At 45.5% G+C, this 20,662-nt stretch overlaps 1 protein-coding gene across 2 annotated transcripts in view; it reads right to left on the bottom strand.

Annotated features, from left to right (window-relative positions):
* Positions 1 to 17,170, bottom strand: part of TRIM67 (tripartite motif containing 67) — a 50,269-nt gene extending 33,099 nt beyond the window's left edge. The window contains exons 1-3 of one of the 2 annotated variants that reach the window (XM_039241256.1): positions 17,050 to 17,170; positions 16,418 to 16,929; positions 16,121 to 16,348 (exon numbers count right to left, since the gene is read on the bottom strand). In XM_039241256.1, the coding sequence (XP_039097187.1) occupies positions 16,121 to 16,348; positions 16,418 to 16,929; positions 17,050 to 17,170 (861 nt within the window). Of the gene's footprint in view, positions 1 to 16,120 lie in introns of both variants that reach the window. The other variant, XM_039241255.1, reaches the window with a different exon arrangement.
* Positions 17,171 to 20,662: the final 3,492 nt, after the last annotated feature.

The raw sequence follows: 20,662 nt of genomic DNA, 5'->3' as shown, positions 1-20,662 counted from the left end.
CATTTTGATCTCTGACTTCTGACCTCCAGTACCCTGAAAGAATAAATTGCAGTGGTTTTAAGTCACTCTTTTGTGGTACTTTGCTTCAGCAGCCCTAACAAGTGAACACATTATGTATCCTCCTTTCTTCTATCTAACCATGTATTCTTTCATGTGGATTCACTGCGCGTAATCGGAATCGTATCACACATACTCTGTCTCCACATCATTAAAAAAAAGTACTAAGTTAAAGGGAAAGTGAGACACAAAAGTATACAGCCAACTAATCTTTGACAAAGCAGGAAAGAATATCCAATGGAAAAAAGACAGCCTCTTTAACAGATGGTGTTGGGAGAACTGGACAGCAACATGCAGAAGAATGAAACTAGATCATTTTCTCACACCATTCACAAAAATAAACTCAAAATGGATAAAGGACCTGAACGTGAGACAGGAAACTATCAAAACCCTAGAGGAGAAAGCAGGAAACAACCTCCTTGACCTCCACTGCAGCAATTTCTTACTTGACACATCCCCAAAGGCAAGGGAATCAAGAGCAAAAATAAACGATTGGGACCTCATCAAGATTCAAAGCTTCTGCACAGCAAAGGAAACAACCCAGAAAACTAATAGGCAATCAACAGAATGGGAAAAGATAGTTGCAAATGACATATCAGATAAAGGGTTAATATCCAAAATCTATAAGGAACCCGCCAAACTCCACACCCAAAAAACAAACAACCCAGTGAAGAAATGGGCAGAAAATATGAACAGACACTTCTTCAGAGAGGACACCCATATGGCCAACAGACACATGAAATGATGCTCAGCGTCCCTCCTCATCAGGGAAATACAAATCAAAACCACACTGAGATACCACCTCACGCCAGTCAGAGTGGCTAAAATGAGCAAATCAGAGAACTCTAGATGCTGGCGAGGATGTGGAGAAAAGGGCACCCTCCTACACTGTTGGTGGGAATGTAAACTGGTGCAGCCCCTCTGGAAAACAGTGTGGAGGTTCCTCAGAAAATTAATAATAGAACTCCCTTATGACCCAGCAATAGCACTGCTAGGAATTGACCCAAGGGATACAGGAGTGCTGATGCATAGGGGCACATGTACCCCAATGTTCATAGCAGCACTCTCAACAATAGCCAAAATATGGAAAGAGCCTAAATGTCCATCAACGGACGAATGGATCAAGAAGATGTGGTTTATCTATACCATGGAATACTATATGGCAATGAGAAAGAATGAAATCTGGCCATGTGTAGCAACATGGATCGAACTTGAGGGTGTTATCCTGAGCTAAGTAAGTCAGGCAGAGGACAGATACCATATCTTTGCACGTATAGGTGGATCAGGAGGAACTTAATGGAGGACCAGAGAAGAAGGGGGGAATAATGGGGGAGGGGGAGAGAGGCAAACCATGAGTGACTCTTGAATGCTGAGAACAAACTGAGGACTGATGGGTGTGGGGGGGAGGGGGGATGGGCATGGAGGAGGGCACTTGACGGGATGAGCACTGGGTGTTATATGGAAACCAACTTGACAATAAACTATTTGTAAAAAAAAAAATTAAAAACCAAGTAAAACTTGAAAAAAAAAGGGAAGGTGGGACAAATTCCTTGTACCTTCAGGAAAGAGGTCGAGGACTACAAGGAACGATTGCCTCAAAGGTATGGTAGGGACCTTTACTTACTTCATCTCACTTCGTCCCTCACCAGCCTTTCAAGTGGAGGGAAACTGAGGCAGAGAGCCATTCAAAACTTACCCCAAGACACACATAGCTCCAAACTGATCCTAGATCTTTTGATTTCAATTAAAATCCTTCCCATCACTTCAGCCAGTGAGGGACCAGAAGGTTGGTCCAGACGATCCTGAGAAAGGTCTTTCTAGGCATCCATTTAATGCGATGGTGTGAAGTGGTTCCGCAGGAGGACCGACACTGGAAGATCGACCCAGTGCCCTTTCACACCACACTTCACCCTGACAATAGTACCATGACAATGAAGGTAATAGTGGCTTTCCTTTATTGAACACCTATGATGAGGTATGTGCTGCCTTAGTTTCTTAAAGTGCACTATCTCCTTTAGTACAAGGTCATTCCATGGCAAGTGATGGAGTTTTAGGATCGTTGTCTCAAAAATGAATTTTCTTATTTCCTGCATTCTCCTGCATCTGTAACACTGAAGATTTCAGTAATGTCAGTTCAGTAGACTTCTGCTCAACCTCTTCTCTGGACAAGATGTAGCAGTGCTTAGGTAACGTATAGAATGGTTGAGTTGTTGTTCAACCGAAACTAATATTACACTGTATGTTAATTACACTGGAATTAAAATGTAAAAACTTAATGGAAAAAAAAAAAAGATGTAGCCGTGCTAACATCTGGGAAAAGTCACACTAACATTTCCAGCCAGCTTCCGTCATGCCATAAGATCAGCTCACTGTTTCTGATGACACTTCCATATAATGAAAGAAGGGAGTGCCACACCAGTAGGTGTGGATGGCTCTTTTCAATGGGGGTGGGGGAGGGCAGAAAAATACAAAATCCTCCTCCCCTCATTTTCCGTACCGTTGGCTTGAATGCACTTCCTTCATGAATCACTCTGTTGGATGATTGACCACGAATAAGGATTGCATTGGAATAGTCACTTGTGGCATTGCTATTAAAATACGTTTTGGTGTTGTCACTATTCCTTTATTAAATAAATGTTTCACATAGCCTACTGGGTGCCAGCTGTTCTGCTGGTACTGTGAATACAAAGATAAGTAAGATCATTCTTGCTGTCAAGACATTCCAAAGTACAGTGTTATTTATGCATGAGATGTATAAAGTTGGTTAAATAAAGACAGACACCTGGTAAGTCTCTGTTAGCTGCAGGACTTCATCGATAGGTATAAATAAGGAAAGTCTAATCAAGATGGGATTTTATTTTTAAAGCTGTTTGGAGTCTTACAGTGAGTATTAGTTGTTATAATAAAGACTCTTCTCTGTAATAAATTACTTCTCAGAGTAATAAAGACTCTGAGAGGACCCTACTGGCAGAAAAGTAAAATTGGGCACAGCCAAGACCATGCTTTCATGAAGACCGGCCAGAGAGCAGGCAGTAATTCAGATCAAGCATGGATGGTACCAAACAAGCCTGGGATAGGATGTCGGGCACACAAACCCACACCCCCCCAACCCCCAGGACCAGAATCCTGACTTTGCCAATGTACAAAAAACATTTACTGAGCAAAGGCAAGGGAGCTTCTTTATTGCCCAGTAACCCAACCTGCTTCATTAGGATCAGGCCAACTGCAGTTACTGGGAATCATAGTAGAATTATCTTTGTGACAATCACATTTGATGCGAATTGAGAGTTTTCTTGCCATGGTCAAATTATGGAAAGTACCATTTGCCTTTTTGTTAGGACACCTCCTTCCTTTTCACCCCTCCAAATTCTTCCCATCCTCTGAAAGCCAACTCCACCTTCCCCTTTTCTTGCAGCCCTCCCTAATGTCTCTGCTGGTATGACTGACTCCTCCTCTGAGCACATTCATACTTAGGTTGGTTCCATGCACTTTCAGTACCAGTTACTCATGCTCTGGAGTTGGTCTTTATCTCTTGTGCCTCAGTGGAGAGATGAGCCCTCCTGTCTATCTAATGACCAATCCAAAATCGCCCTATTAATCAACCTTTTGGTCTGGTCCCTTCCATCACCTCTTTCCTCCTGTGAATCTCTTTTCTCATCCAGCTTTCTCTCTTCTTCTCTTTCTTCTGTCTTCTCTCTTCCTACCCCTAACCCATAAACTGAGCAAAGCAAGTTGAAATGTTCAGAGGTTTTTATTACCAGGTTTTATTGGCAAACAGGGTAAATATACCACCTGGGAAAATGATGAAAAATTATAAGAATCTTCTAAAGGATTATGGCCAAGCTATTGCTGTTCTCCACTGAAATTGAAATAACGATAATGTTTAATCTTTCTTAGCCTCTCAAGCTAGATGTCCCCTTAAATGTGGCTTCTGGAATCCAATTATCTCCATTATCCTTTTACCATTCCAGATCCAATACATTTTCAGGAAGTCTCAGTTGCTAAGGAAAAAAAAAAGGGTAATTGAAGCTCCCTTGTTGGTTATTTTTTTAAAATCAGAAATGGCATCATATTTCTCAATATCCGTCTGCTTCAAGTGAATATATGTCAAGTCCTGGCACTCTATATTAAACATTCTTCTTAACACCTCACATATTGCTGTATAGGTAAGTTCCTTCTTTCTTTCTTGACTGAAAACACTCATACTCATCATTCATGATATCAGCTCAAACATCATCTTCTCTTCCGTTGCCTCCTCACTACTCTTTTCCCCCCTCCCCGTTTGAAGCTCTTGGGAGAATTAACTGCCTTCTCACTGTTCCATCACTGGCACTTGTTCCACTTTTAAAAAATATATATTTATTTATTTAGAGAGAGAGAGAGCATGAGAGAGCATATGCGAGGGAGGGGCAGAGAGAGGGAGAGAGAGAGAATCCCAAGCAGGCTCCCCACTGTCAGTGCAGAGCCTGATGTGGGGCTCGATCTCACCAGCCATGAGGTCATGCACGACCTGAGCTGAAATCAAGGGTCGGATGCTTAACCCACTGAGCCACCCAGGTGTCCCACTTGTTCTACTTTTTGATGTTAAACCTATGTACATGAGGTTGGTTACAAAATGATCCTTCTTCTCCAGTTGGCTGTGAGCTCCTCTGTGGCCTGTTTTGCACATATCCCCAGGCCCCAGCACAGTCTGGGAATTACAGTAGGTGCCCAACAAATGCTTATCCAAGGGAGAGTTTTGATTGGATAATACAGAGCCATGAGATGATACTTGTTGTCATTCATGTGCTAGAGGAAACATGAATAGACTCAGAAATGAAAGCCACCTTAACTGTCCAACTTGAACTCACATTATTTAGGTTCCATTACAGAGATTTCACCATCACCACCACCACACCATCGTCATCATCATCATCATGACACCCGGCAAACCCTAAAGGAGCAAGAAACATGACAGCATGAATCCTGCCTGCTTTACCCAGGTGGCCTGTGTATCTGAACTGAAAGAAGCCCTGGGAACCAGAGGGGCCTGTGTAACTTCCCATGAGGCACATGAGGTAGAAATCACTCGAGGAACTATTTCAAACATGTTTTTAATCCTGTTGGAAGATACTTTTCCATGGCTTCTCATGTTTCTGCAAGTCTGACTCATGAGGTACTGATTGCTCTTTTTCCGGGACAATCTTTCCAAGAACATTTGCAGAGACAACAATCTTGGAAACTAGAGAGCTGTTTCTCTCTGGAGCATGCGAACCGCCCTTTATAAAAGACGTGGGCTCCCTAAGTTCATGCTTCCTTTCCTGTGATACAACCTACTATGTGTGCAGGTGGCATCTGGCCACCCAGTGTGAATGGGGGCTCAGGGAATTGGCACCAATATGCAGATACTCTGACTACGGTTATCGCTGGGGGTGATAGATTGTTCTTCATCTCTGACTCAAGTCTCATGTCTTTTGCCTTCATGCATGAAACTGTAGTAAGTGGATTTGAGAGCTTGTACGTAGGCTAAAATTTCAAACCTCTCACAATTCCTGACATTACCATTCCCAGCAAGATCTTCTTACCTTTAATGTGCCCTAGCTTGCCCCTCTATGCATCTTCATATGCTCTAAAAGCTACAGGTGTAGCCCCTGCTAGATTGGACTGTAAGGAGAACAAACGTTCATCAGTGATAAACTGCAAATACTTGGAAAGGAAACCAATTTGAGAGGTAGTAACCGCACCCTCCAAACAAGCTGACGCTATAAGGTGATGTTCCCATGAAGAATGTGAAATAGGGTGAATGATCCTATTGTCTAGAGCAGGCACAGACATTTTGGAGTCTCTTTATTATACGGGACTGAAAGGGAGCAGCCACATGTCCCTGTTCCTTGATCTGAATGTTTCCAAGCAGCATTTCCTTAGCAGTGACTAGCACTGCTCAGAAGTAGGGTACTATCTTAATGAGATTTTCCAGAGGTTTCTTATCCTTGTTGGTTTGATTCAAGTAGGCCACTGTTTGCTTCTTTATTCATCTATTTCAAAAGGTATTTAAGGCAGCTTGCAAGGGTCTATAGAATTCAATAGTGCATCACTTAAATGAGAGAAAAAGAAGGGCAAGGACATAACATGCAGCCAGAAATAAAGCTTAGAATCTGTAACATAATTAAACCTATTGTGTGTGTGCCAAATATTTGGCTCTAGACATTTCAGCAGCTGAAGAGAAAAGTGAAACCTGATTAGTTACATAATCTAAAGGAACCATTAGATTAAAAAAAAAAAAAGCCGGGGTGGGGGGAACTTCTGCACCCCGGAAGTTGGGTTGAAGGAGGAATATGACAGTCACCATAGGGAAGTACAAAGCTCCATGGTGATCCTTCTCTCATCCAGAACAAAATCCTAAGCCACTGGGGACAGACAGCATCTCCTGTCCTTCTACCTCATCACTCTGAGTAAGGGGGAAGACCCCATGTGGTTGGAGAAAGGGAAAGGAGAAAAACCCTACCTTTCTTGGGAAGAAGCGGAAAATGGTCACAGATCCAGACTATTTGAAGCTTCCTATTGCTAGAAAAGGGGCCAGACAACTAAGAAAATGGAGAGGAAATTTAGAAAGGGGCTAATCAATTGACAGGACACAGCTGAGGAAAGAATCAGTGAGTCTGAAGAGTGGTCAATAAAAATTATTGAAACTGTAACACAACGAGACAAGAAAAATGATTAAAGAAAAAAGAACAGAGCATCCAAGAACTGTAGGACAATATCAAACAATCTAACAGATATGTTATTGGAACTTCAAAAGGACAAGAGAGAGAGAACACAGCAAAAAAATTATCTAAAGAGACAATATAAGAGGGTTTTTCCAAAATAATAAAAGACATCAAATTACAAATCCAAGAAACTCCAAGAATCCCAAGCGAGGTATGAACATGTAAACTCTCCATCATTGCTGCCCCTCTCCTAACTCAAGTCCCCATCTTTATAGCCCAAACTACTGTAATAGCTTCCAATTTGTCTTCCTGCCTCTATTCTTGCACCACTACTATACATTTTGCAAACAGCGGTCAAAATGATATTAAAAAAAATAAACATCACTCCCAAACTTAGAGGTCTCCAGCAGTCTCCCCCTGCATTCATTTACCATAAAATCCAACCTATTCCCTATGGCCTGCCAGGCCTTGTATCCTCCAGACCCTGCTTATCTCTCTGCTTCTGCCATTTATTCATCCTTCTTATTATGCTCCAGACACAGGGACCCATTTCTGTCCTATAAACACAGTAGGCATCTTCCACTTCTGGTTCTTGGTTCTTGTTTTCCCTGTGAAACATGCTGCTTTCAGAACTGGGCAGGGTTGGCCACATCTCACCCAGTTTTCAAGCCTTGCCTTTTCAATCCGCCTCCCCCCCTCCCCCCCACCAACAAAGTCCACCAAGTCTTTTTTTTATCACATTTTACTTCCATTTTAGTGGATAATGGATATTTTCTGATATCCACTAAGAAATCATCCAATATTAGAAATTTATTTATTTGTGCATTTGTTGATCTTCTTTCTCTTGGGACTACATTTATGCTTTTTGTGGGAAAAGAACACATCCTGCTGTGGCCTCGGTGTTTAGAATGGTGCCTGGTATGATTTAGACTTTCATGATTCACTTCTTGATTGAATAAGTAATTAGTTGAATTGAAGAATAAATACTTATTGGAGGCATAAGCTCAGAAAAAGGACTTAATGGTCAAGAGGCACCACCAGTTGTTAGTTATCCATAGTTAAGTACTAGAGATCACTTTTAGTTATGTGGATATACTGCTCGGCTGATAGGTAAAGCCAACCATATGGCAACACATAACTCACTGAGTGATGATAAGCCACAGTTTTGATTTTAAGAGTCCTCTCATTTCTGACTATTCATATTTTATTGGTTTCCTATCTTTATTACTACCACCCAGAATCAAAAACTTAACAAGAATTAAGAGATTGGACAATATTTGCTTACATTTCTTAACACAGCTTTGACCTCATTTTTAAAAATTATGTACTGTCTGTGGGGTGCCTGGGTGGCTCAGTCAGTTAAACATCGGACTGTTGGTTTCATGATTTCACTGTTCATGGGATTGAGCCCCTTGTTGGGGCTGACAGCACAGAGCCTGCTTGGGATTCTCTGCTTCTCTCATTCTCTCTCTCTCTTTCTAAATAAATAAACAAACAAGCAACAAACATAAAAAAACCAACAACTAATTACTGTCTGGGGTGCCTGGGTGGCTCAGTTGGTTGAACATCTGACTCTTCATTTCCACTCAGGTCATGATCCCAGGGTTGTGGGATCAAGGCCTAAGTCAGGCTCTGCACTGAGCATGGAGCCTGCTTAATATTCTCTCTCTCTCTCTCTCTCTCTCCCCCCATCTGACCTTCCCCTGCTTGCACTCACTCTCTAAAAAATTATATATATATATGTATATATATATCTTTAAAAAAACAAAAATAATGTCCTGACTGAACAGATTTTTCAAATGTCATGTGACCAAGGCCCAGTCTTCTGGCAAGTCTCAGTATTCTACTCTGCTATGTCTGTCATTTAGAGCTCTTCCACACTCTTGAGCTCACTAGCCCCACCTCAACCATCTCTATCCTTTCTGGATACCATTCCCTTACTCTCTTATCCAAACCACATAACCCCTCTATAGCCATCTGGAAAACGAAGAGGTGGTGTTACATGATCTGTTATATTCCCTCCAGCCCTCAAACTCTTTTATCCTATTTATTCTAAACAGGATACTTTGTCTATTCCACATCCTTTTATTTCCATTTTCTGCCGCCCCATTACAGTTGAATGAAAGAGGGGCCATGTCCCAATCTCTGTCCTTACTTTTTAGAATATTTCTTCCATTCACAATTACTCTTTCAGTGATGCCATACACATCCATTTTTGTTCAGCTACATACACAGCATTCTGTTACATTTTTGTAGTTAATCAAAAGGTACAATGAAGAAACTTAAAGGATCATGTTTACAAAATCATTTCACAACTTGCTGTGCAACCATAGCAAGCCCCTGGGTCTCAAGTTCCTCATCTGCAAAATGAGAAGGCCGGAATTTACAATGTCTGCCGGAAACAGTCTATTCTAGGAATAAAAAACTTAAAATCCTACACAGCTTTTGCTTTGCAAGAGGAAATTCCAAGCAGGGAAGGGTGAATTCATACTCCCCAATTCCCATGTCTGCCTGGATTCTCCCTTGCCCCTTAGGTTCCATGGTTTTAATACTTCCAAGTTCCACCATTCCGTGGGCAGTCCCTTCAAAACTGGCTGAAGAATAGGTAAAGACCCTCTTTGGCTTCTCTATAGAACAACGAAGTTATAAACCAAAAGGAAATCCAGAGATACAAACAGTGAATCCATTTCTATTCAATCCCAGGGAAGCAGCAAAGAGCATTTGTTTAGCATTGCCTTCTCCTGTGATATCTATGCTTGAGCCCAGGAAGGTTGAGGCAGCTTTGCACACACCTCCACCCCTCAGAGATTCCTGCTCTTCTAAGCCAGGTGGTCTTGGAACACCGTATTGTCTCCAAGCACCCAGAATTTGCTGAACCTATAGATTCTGTTTGGTGCCAGAGTAATTAAGTAAGACTGATTCAATCTGCTTCGACTCCCTAGAGTCCACTTACTGAGTATCAGCTTCAGGCTTGAGGGGGCACCCCACTTCTCAAATGACTTGCACAGTTAGAATGATGGGCCCAGTGCCCTGGAGCCCAGAAAGCATTCCCATCGGGGTTTCTCAAACTTTGAAGTACAGACAAATCAATGCGGGATGTGGTTAACATTCAAATCCGGAGTCATTAAGACTGTGGCATTTCCGGGGTGCCTGGGTGGCTTAGTCGGTTAAGCGTCCGACTTTCGCTGAGGTCATGATCTCGCAGTTCGTGGGTTTGAGCCCCGCGTTGGGCTCTGTGCTGACTGCCAGCTCAGAGCCTGGAGCCTGTTTCAGCCTGTGACTCCCTCTCTCTCTGACCCTCCCCTACTCACTCTGTCTCTCTCTCTCTCTCTCCCAAAAATAAATAAAACATTAAAAAAAAATAGATTAAAAAAAAAAAAAGACTGTGGCATTTCCAACAAGCTCCTGGGTACTGCTATTGCTGCTGCTCAGCAGACCACACTGTGGTTGCAAGTCCTTGTCTAGAGGTCAGCACACTTTTTTCCACAAAGGACCAGATGGTAAATATTTTTGGCTCCACAAACCACAGATCTCTGTTGGAGCCACTCAACTCTTCCAAACAGCGGCTGTAGCCAAATGCAGCCATAGGCAATATGTAAATTTCATATTTACAAAAATTACATATTTACAATTATGTAAATAAGTATGGCTACGTTCCAGTAAAACTTTATTTACAAAAACAGATGGTGGGCTACAGTTTGTCAACCCTTTCCCTAGACTGCCTCAGAGATGAAGAGATAAGCTCCCCTCTGGAATATTCCCCATTGTTGATCTCCACAGCTAAATTCCCATCACCATGAATATCCACCCACCGTAAATATCCATCCATACCTCCCAGTGCAGGCTAAAAATACAATACCTCAGTCATGGAATGACCACCATAGCATACAGTATGAAATCTATTTGTCTCTAGTGATGCCTTTTTACATTCTTTAAGGTCTTCCTAAATTCTAAACACGTCTATCTCTCTAAACAGCCTTCAAAGAAAGCGGTTCAAGTTTATGGATTTGTGCCTTCTTCTCTGAAATCCACTTTTGTTTTCCAAATGTGTGGAGTGATGAGGAGAGCATGTGTTTCAAAGGTTGTTAACACAAGGGTTCCTTCGAATAACTGTTCTGAAATTACCAACCTGCTTGGAATTAAATCCAAGAATAAGGCAGGGCTATAGCCCAGGTGGCTTTGAAGACAATGGTGATGTGAACACAGAGGGTGGTTTGAGAGGACATGGTAGCTTCTAGTTATCAGAGCGAACTCATGTTTCCAGAAATCTAAACAGACTAATTGGTTCTTAGACAGGCTGGGGCAGATGGAATAGAAGCCAGCCTACACTACTTCATGTTTCATAACTTTAAAGTTGGTAAAAGATTAGCTTCTCAAAATTCCAGACTTTCTGGGGCACCTGGATGGTTCAGCTGGCTAAGTGTCTGACTTCGGCTCAGGTCATGATCTCAAGGTTTGTGAGTTCAAGTCCCATGTCGGGACTTTGAACTGACAGCTCAGAGCCTGGAGCCTGCTTCAGATTCTGTGTCTCCCCCTCTCTCTCTGTCTCTCCCCCACTCGTGCTCTCTCTCTCTCTCTCAAAAATAAGTAAACATTAAAAAAAATTTTTTTTTAATTCAGACTTTAAAAATACAGACTCAGATTGTGCTTATTTCCATGCCACATGCTCTGAGGACCCTGGTGCATTTCCATTCAACAGCACTTGGCTTTGAATCGGCAGCTCAGTTCTTGTGCAGCAATCAGCAATAGAGTAATTGAACTCAGAGCTCCCCAAAGGATTTTGCCAAGCACTTGTCTCTACTGAACTCTCTTTATCCCCACCCAACCCCACCCTAAAGTGCCGTAGGTGGGCCCTCAAGTCTTGGTCTTTTCATAGGCCTTCAAAATCAAGGGGGCTATTTGGACAACAGCCATGCAGATCGAACCAACTTTTGAAAGAAAGCAGATCCCCAACTAGTAGTTAAAAATATAAAAATCTACATTCAGTAAAACTTCGGTTTGCAAGCACAATTTGTTCCGGAAATATGCTTTTAATCCAAAGCACTCATATATCAATGTGAACTTTTTTCTTTTTTCTTTTTTTTAAAATCAATGTGAATTTCAAGAGCCATTGGCTCAGTTGTGACCATGTGACATTTGGCATCATGCACTACTCGTATTGCACGACGTCGCTCTTGTATCAAGTTAAAAATTCATGAAAAATGTTTGCTTGTCTTGCGGAACACTTGCAGAACAAGTTACTCGCAATCCAAGACTTTACTGTACTTGTAATATTTTTTTAAAAACGATTCTAACAGGGGCGCCTAGGTGGCTTAGTCGGTTAAGCGTCCAACTTTCGCTTAGGTCATGATCTCACGGTTCGTGGGTTCGAGCCCCGCGTCGGGCTCTGTGCTGACTGCCAGCTCAGAGCCTGGAGCCTGTTTCAGAGTCTGTGACTCCCTCTCTCTCTGACCCTCCCCTGCTCACGCTGTCTCTCTCTCTCTCTCTCCTAGAAAAAAAAAAAAAAAACTATTCTAACAATAGTGTGATGAAAATGGCAAGCAGTAATTACTAGAAACAAGATAATCCACCTTATTCCAGCCCTGCCATGGTCTCCTCTACATTATTTTTTTTATTATTTATGTAATTTTTCTCTTGGGATAAAATAAGTGTAAACATTATGAAAAGCAATTTGATAACATTAATCAAATATCTTAAAGCCAGGTATGCTTTCACATAGTCACTCCATGTTTAGAACTTTAATGTAAGGAAATAATTAAGTATAGGCATAGATTTAACTAGAAAAATGTTTATAACAGCAAAAGACTGAAAACAACCTAAAGTCCAGCACTAAGGTGTTGATCAAGTAAAATACTAAATCCTTATGAAGAAATGACATGCAGTATCAAAAATGATGTACATTAATTGACAGAAAAGATATTTATGTTGTATAATTAAGGAAAAAAGACACAAAATAAATGTATGATAGAATTCTACAAGGAAAACTTAAAACATTAGAAAAATATTTTTCTCTCCAAATTGGAATTTGGGGGCATTTATTTTTTTACATTTCTACACTTGTAATTCTCATTCTTAGTGAGTATTTATCACCTTTATTATAAAGTTATGCAAATATTCAAATAAGTGTACTAATGATCTTAGTTCAGCTATGATTACATGTTCTGCCTTTATTATTTATATGTTATTTCTTTTCATGGAGGAAGCCTTTCCTCTGAGGCTTTAAAAGTTAAAGCTTTTCCTTACCCTTTTATAAAAATAAAATCAGGTAGGAATAGGGTGCTGAGAAGTCAAGTGCCCTTTGGCAGAACCTCAAGACATGAGAGTAACCTGAAGTCTTGTTTTTCTGAGATTTCTAGGCCTCATCATAACTCCTTTGCTCTCGTGAAGTGCTGACTCATTAGGAAGAGTAATCCTGGGGTATCAATGAGATTTTGTTTTAATACTCTCTTATTTTCCAGGGTTCTTCAAAGACTTCTAAAGAAGGGTTTATCCAGCATTTTATACCTCAGTTCAGGAATCAACTTCTACCAATTCTAATTCAGAATTGAATTCTGGGTTGACCGTTTGAATCCAGTAGGAGTTACAGATGGGCTGGATGACATTCGGTGACATGTCACTCTAGAGAAGAGACATAGTTTTCCACAATCCTTTTCCCCTGGCTTCAGGAAAATTAGAATTCCATATTCAATATGCAGAAAGACAAAACCTCTCCTAGAAAGCTTCCCTTCCCTTATCCCATCTTTCACAACACATTGTTTCTTTACATCAAAGAGTCTTTGAAAAAGATTAATCCTTTTCCAGAAGAATCATCTAAAAATGTGCTACAATAGCCAAGATATGGAAACAACTAAATGTCCATCAATAGATGAATGAATAACTAAGAGGAGGTATCTCTCTCTCTCTCTCATATTACTGAGCCATAAGAAAGAATGATATCTTGCCATCTGTGACCACATGGATGGACCTTGAGGGTACTGTGCTAAGTGAAATAAGTCAGAGAAAGACAAATACCACATGATTTCACTTATAAGTGGAATCTAAAAAACAAGACAAACAAATAGACAAAGCAAAACCTAGACTGATAGATGTAAAGAATAATGTGGTGGTTGCCAGAGAGAAAGAGGTTCAGAAGGGGGGTGGTGTGAATGGGTGAAAGGGATCAAGAGACACAAACTTTCAGTTATACAATAACCAGGTTGTGGGGATGTAAGGTACAGCATGGGGAATACAGTCAATGATATTGCATTGTTTGCATGGGGACAGGTGGAAATTAGCCTATTGTGGTGGTCAGTTTTCACAATGTATATAAATGTCCAATCACTATCTTGTACACGAGAAGCTAACAGTATATTTCATGTCAACTGTACTTCAATACATAAAAATGTGCTGAACCCAAACCTAAAGTTTTTACACTGTTTTCAAAAGGTGGTAATCAATCTTGTTTTAAAATAGATTTCGGTGTCACTTACATTTCTCTTTGCTAAAGAATCACTAATTAGGGGCGCCTGGGTGGCTTAGTTGGTTAAGCGTCCGACTTTCGCTTAGGTCATGATCTCGCGGTTTGTGGGTTCGAGCCCCGCGTCGGGCTCTGTGCTGACTGCCAGCTCAGAGCCTGGAGCCTGCTTCAGTCTGTGACTCCCTCTCTCTCTGACCCTCCCCTGCTCACGCTGTCTCTCTCTCTCTCTTAGAAATAAATAAAACATTAAAAAAAATATTAAAAAAAAAGAATCACTAATTAGATGGCAAGCTCTGGTCACGCTTGGGAGGAATTAGAGCAGGGCTTAAATGAAGGCTTCTGCAGTCACAGGAGTGTTAGGGAAAGATTTCTGTCCCAAATCTAGTTCTGCTAGTGCAACAAGCCTTTGTCATGGCTGCTGGGATTTTCAGATGATAACAACAATAGAGACTTTTAAGTTTTACTGAGGAACTTAAACTGCCCCAGTGGGACTGTGAAACTGATGGCTCTAGTTTCTCTTTCAAAGGTAGCTACCAGGGCACCTGCGTGGCTCAGCCGGTTGAGCGCCCAACTCTTGCCATCAGCTCAGGTCATGATCTCGAGGACGGATGATCTCGCAGGATCCAGCCCCACGGTGGGCTCGGTGCTGACAGTGTGGAGCCTGTTGAGATTCTCTCTCTCTCTTTCTCTTTGCACCACCCTCCCCCATCAAAATAAATAAAGAAGCTTAAAAACAAGTAGCCACCCTCATAGTGGAGGTGAACATGCCTGACCACAAAGCAAAACCAAACATTCCACCTGTGCTTGATCCTGTGTCCTACAGTGAGCCGCTCATAGTAAGCACTCAATAACTTCCCCTTCTTTAGAAAAAAAGTACGTGCTGCAAGGGAACAGGAGAACTTCTATTCATTCTTGAAAATGGAGTTTCACAAAAGTATCCCATATCATTCCTTCTGGATTTGTGAGGCTGCGATTTCCCTGAAGCTGTGGCATTACATACAACACACACACACACACACACACCAGGTTCTGCATAGCTGTGTTTTCCACGGATCACTTTCCCACTCTGTTGAGCAAATATCAACTGTGCTTTCCCTATTTTCTCATAACTTTGCATTATCGGTTGAGGTTAGAAATATTACAAAAGTGCTGTGGACATCAAGTGAAGGATGACTCATTATTTTTTCTGCAAAACCAAGAGGTTCTGGAAACCATAGCTCATTAGCTAACTCACTTTTCCTGGCAAGAGTCTTAATCTCTTTTAAGACTGCACATTCATCTCGGGGCACCTGGATGGCTCAGTTGATTAAGCATCTGACTCTTGATTTCGGCTCAGGTCATGATCTCCTGGTTTGTGGGTTTGAGCCCCATGTTGGGCTCTGCACTACCAGTGCAGATCGTGCTTGCGATTCTCTCTCTGCCCGTCCTCCACTCACAACCTCTTTCTCTCTGTCAAAATAAATTAATTAATTTTTTAAAAAGATTATTTAAACAAAATCTCAACTCATGTTGGTTTCTACTCTTCACTAAGTCTAAAGATTTAGGTGGCAACACCTAGGATTAGTTCTAGCCTTGAAGGCTGTGAAAATTTAACATCTTGTGACATCTGAACGTGAACCTATACTTCTTGTCTTGGTGACAAAAAGCCTGTCTCTGCATTATGGGTGCCCTTTGTGTGGAATCACACAGTCTCCGGGGGAAGGGCATCGAGTAAGTTATCTTGCCCCGCCTTTCCTATTCCCAACACACAGTTGGGAGTACCTGAATTCATTGACGTGTTTGTCAAATGACAGATGAGGGAAAGAATGAACGAACGAAGTAATCGTTGCCTTCTGCCAGCTCTCCAGGGAAGAGGCCGGGAGCCCTTCTTCCCGCACGCTCTTTGCGCGGGTGCTCCCGTGTCCGCCCAGCCCGCGCTCACCTTGTGCTGTTTCCACACGGCTCCCAGCGGCTTCACCTCGTGCTTGCCGTGACGGCCCTCCTCCAGGCACAGATAGCATACCGGCGTTCGGCAGCTCACGCAGTACATGCTGTAGTTCTCCATTTCGTGTTCGGGGCACGTAGGGAACTTGCGGGCCGCGCTGCCCCCCGCCGCTCCAGCCCCCGCGCCCCCGGGACTCTTGCAGCCGCCACCTCCGCTGGGGGCGCCCTGGGCCGCGCCTGGGGATGCGGAGGCTGCCTCCGCGGGCGCGGGTGGCGGCGGCGGCGGCGGCTGCACCAGGCGATGCTTAGCGAAGGGTCCCCGGGATGGATGGCATTTGAGCTGGCAAGCAGCGCAGTAGAGGACGTCGCACTGCTCGCACAGCGTGGCGGCCGGCTCCGGCGGGGTGCGGTCGCACAACTGGCAGATGGCCACCGCAGCGGCCGCCGACGCCCCCTGCCCGGCCCCGCGGCCCTGCTGGTAGCGCTGCACGATGGCCTCCAGCAGCCGGTTGCGCTGGAAGCCGCGCAGGCCTCGGTGGTCCAGGGAAGCGCTGCGGTGGCACTGCGGGCACGTGATGGAGCTTGAGGAGGACGAAGACAGCGAAGAGCAGGCGGCGCCCCGCGCGGCGGCCGCCGAGGAGCCCGGCGGCGCGGGCACCATGGGTAGCACGCGAACCCCGTTGGGGGACTTGAGGCTCGGAGTGTAGGAACCATAACCGCTGTCTGTCTCACTGTACAAGCTCAGCTTGTCCGCGTGGTCCCCGCCACCGCCCGCACCGCCGCCCAGGCCGCCCGCTGCGCTCCCGCCTCCGCCGCTGCAGGCCGGGCCAGCCGCCGAGTCGTGGTCCAGAGGGGGCGCCGCGGCGGCGCCCGCGGGTAGCCCCGAGCCCCGGGAGTGCAGCAGCGGCTGGGGCAGGTGCGGCTCACCGTCCGGGGTCTGCACGGCGATGGTACGAGCGCAAGGAAGGCAGACGTTGTGGGAACAGGGCAAGATGATGGGCTCCCGAAACAGAGAGCCGCACACTGGGCACTTCAGCTCCTCCTCCATCGCGGCGCGGGCAGACCGAGCTGCTCAGGGTGAGAGGTGGAACGGCCCGAGCTCCAGAGACAGGCGGAGGAGGGGACCAAGCGTGGTTAGCACCGGAGAGACTGCAGGCGAGGGCATTACACAGGCATGACCACTTCCCAGCCTGGGGGCACGCCCCTCTCTCCGTCCCGGGGACACCGCCCTAGGACGACTGGGGGCAAGAGAAGGGAAGGGGTCCTCACCTCTTGCCCGTGAGCCTCCTGCGCCAGCGGCTTCAACCTGCGGCCAGAGTCCGGAGTCAGTCGGCTGCCCTCTCGATGGCCTGTGAGGCGCTCTAGGTGATGAATCAGCACTAGCGCCGCCGGCGGCTGCAGGGCGCGTCTCGTATGCACATCAGGACCAGCGGCCAGGCTGCCGTTTCCTAGCTGTCCTGTTTCAACCTTTCGGCTCCAGCGGGCAGCTGCTCAGGGGGCTCCGGTTGGCCCGTGTCCTGCCCCAGCCGGAGCGATCAGCGGGTGAGAAGGCGGGTGAGCAGGCCGCTTGGCCGAGCGGCTGGGTTCAGCACCACGAGGCGGCGGACAGCGCCCAGAGCCCGAAGCGCAGCCCCGGCTCCCAGAGCGGCGCCCGGAGGGGCCGCCACCTGCCGTGCAGGGTCGCTGCGCCCGCGGCTGTTCCGGCGGGGCCCGGCAGGCTCCGACACCTTCGCTCGCCTCCCTCCCTGGTGGCTGCTGGTGCGAACCAAATGCGTCCTGGGGCTCTTCCCCCCTCGGCAAGGACTGACCCGCTGATCTGGTTTGCTGCTGCTGCGGCGGCGGCGGCGGCGGCGGCGGCGGCGCCTCTGACCTTGGCCGCGCGTCGCTGCAGCCGGCGGGTGGAGGGCGAGTGCCCGGCTGGCACGGGAATCCCCTCCCCGCCTCCCGCCCGCCGCCGCCGCCGCCTCCTCCCCGCGCGGCGCGCTGAGGAGTTGTAATTTCCAGAGCAGGAGTAGTGGGGGGCGGGGGAGTCGAGGAGGCATCAGCTCAGCGAATAAGGGCTCTCCTTTTGCTGCTAGGGAAGTCAAGGGGCAATTTTAAGGGTTTCGCGGAGAGGATCATTGTTAATAACAATCTATTATTTGGATGGGATGGAGATGGCATCTCGAATTAGTACAACGCCCCTGCCCGCCCCGCCCCGTCCTCATCTCTCCTGCCCACTACCGCGTTCCCGCCCACCACCATAAAAGGGTAGAAAGGGACCTAGAAAGCCAGTTGTTTACAAATGAATAGGTAGCATAGTTTGACAGGCGCTTCCAAAATCTATGCTAGAGCAAAAAAATGCAAGTCACAAAATGTCGGACAGCCTGAAGTCAAAGGGTGAGTGAGGTTTTATTTATTCATTGAACCCAAGCCATTTTCTCTCTTGCTTTCAACCGGGAGTGCTTCTCCGCGGTGGATGTCAGTCGTCTATACAGGCTGAGTGAGGACACAAGATGGGATTTGTAAAATGGGACTTCTTGGCGAAGCGCACAAACGTGGCCCTTGGAACCGAGCCTCCGGGACCCAGCCCTACCCTGCTGAGGGTGGCGCGGTGCGGGGCTGGCTGGAAGTCGGCGAGCAGGGATGGTAGTTTTATGAATGGGGAAATCTCCACGCCAGCCACGAGCTACTCGAACAGCCTCCCAGCCGCGGCCCTGGCTGTTTCGTCTGCTCCGCTGTTCTCTCTCAGCTACCGAGGGAAGCGTGGCGGGGGGAGGCCGAGGGCTTGGTGGGTGGGGATAGGCAGAAGGAAGGGCTCGCAGCGCGGCAGGCTCTGGCTGCGGAAGTGTCAGCAGGCTTGAAACCGACACAAATTAGGAAATTGTTTGTTTAAAAACGATATGAATAGGGAAGTCACGCCTCCCCCGGTCTCAGATTTTCCAGTACTCCAAACAAAGACAAGATAGGCGCCACAGAGCGAGGCGGGGAGACTCAGCGTCTGCCAGTCACCGGCGAGGGGGCTGCGCTGGCTGGCGGATGACCGCACGAAAAGGCTGCGGCCCGGGCTGCGGCTGGGTGCCTAGGGGACCGGGGTTACCGGCGGACAGACCGCTGCTGGAGAGCGGTGGTGATGCAGTCCCTGTGGCCTGGCCCGGAACTTTGGGATTGCTGGCTCCTTTACTGAGCAGTCGCCCCATGCTGAGCAGCTTGCTTAAGCTTTCCTAGTCTCGGATCCAATGGGTCAAATTATATATTCGAGCTAAATGATGTAATCGTAAGTACAAATGGCACAGCCTGATTCTGCTTTAAAATCCTGTGACTCTTTAGGTCTGTTTTGTCCACTGTTGAGCAGCCTGCTTCCAGTTTGTCTTAAGGTTGAAGAGCAGTCCAACCTAGTGCCACATAGAGCACCACCGAAGTAAGAGACCTGACTTGACTTCCCTTCAGTGACAGGGAGCTTAGAACATTATTTAACCAGGTATCAGTCTCCTCAGACGGAGATGGTGACAAGACTGTCCTAATCTGCCTTCTACAGATAAAACTGTAATGAGCTGGATCCTGCCTGCAACGCTTTGATAAGCCTTCAAGAAAGTTGCTACAGTATCAGGTTATGGATGCTTGGCATGGGCATAGGTAGGTCTGTGACTGAATGCACTTGAAGATGCATTTCTTGTGATTTTAGCGTTGCCGTGGCTCAGCCCAGCCCAGCCCAGCTTCCTGGTGACTACAAAGGAAGTAATAACTTCTTATGGTGCTGTTGTGAACAGCCCCTCCTCCCCCCATCCCAAGCAGTCATAAACCTGAGACCTAATTGACTTTGTTATTTTCAGATCAAGGTAAACAGGTTGGGGGCGTGAGGGTGGTTGCTCGAGGGGTATGTAAATCTTACTCTGTACAGAGGACCTATAATTTCAACAACTTTGTCACTCAGGTTGAGCATGACTTTGTTTCTCTTGGGGAGGAAGCTCACGTGATACATCAGGATTGTACATCTATGTGATTCTCACGTGCCTTCCATCTCCACCACCTCAGTTCCAAGACCTAAATCAGCTTAGCCCTGTACGGCATGTTGCTAAAGCATTGCTCACTTGAGAGATTGGTATTTTACAGCTGCCTCATCTGAGCTGACATTATACAGCCAGTTCCACTACTCCACCGTATAGAACCATAATTACCAATAATTGTCAACATTATCTGTCAAAAGTCCTCTTTCAACCCCAACTGTGCCATGTGCCATATGTGTGTAGAAAAGTCTTTAGTATCTCTGATCTTGAGTCTATTTCTATTTTAAATTTAAGGATAGAATTCATTAAACTTTGAATTTCCTTTTGGTTCTCAAAGGCTCCATATAATTAGGTATTAATAACAATATATTGCATTTCATAAACATTTTTTAAATGTTTATTTTTTTAGAGTGGGCAGAGGGACAGAGAGAGAGGGAGATAGAGGATCTGAAGCAGGCTCTGCACTGACAGCAGACAGCCCAATGTGGGCTCAAAGTCACGAACCACGGGATCATAACCTGAGCCAAAGTTGGATGCTTAACTGACTGAGCCAC

Source organism: Hyaena hyaena, unplaced genomic scaffold, assembly GCF_003009895.1.
Source record: "Hyaena hyaena isolate Hyena2069 unplaced genomic scaffold, ASM300989v1 scaffold_193, whole genome shotgun sequence".
In the NCBI taxonomy this organism is placed as follows: Eukaryota; Metazoa; Chordata; class Mammalia; order Carnivora; family Hyaenidae; genus Hyaena; species Hyaena hyaena.
Note: the sequence above shows the minus strand (reverse complement) of the source record. Positions and strands in the feature narration are given on the sequence as shown.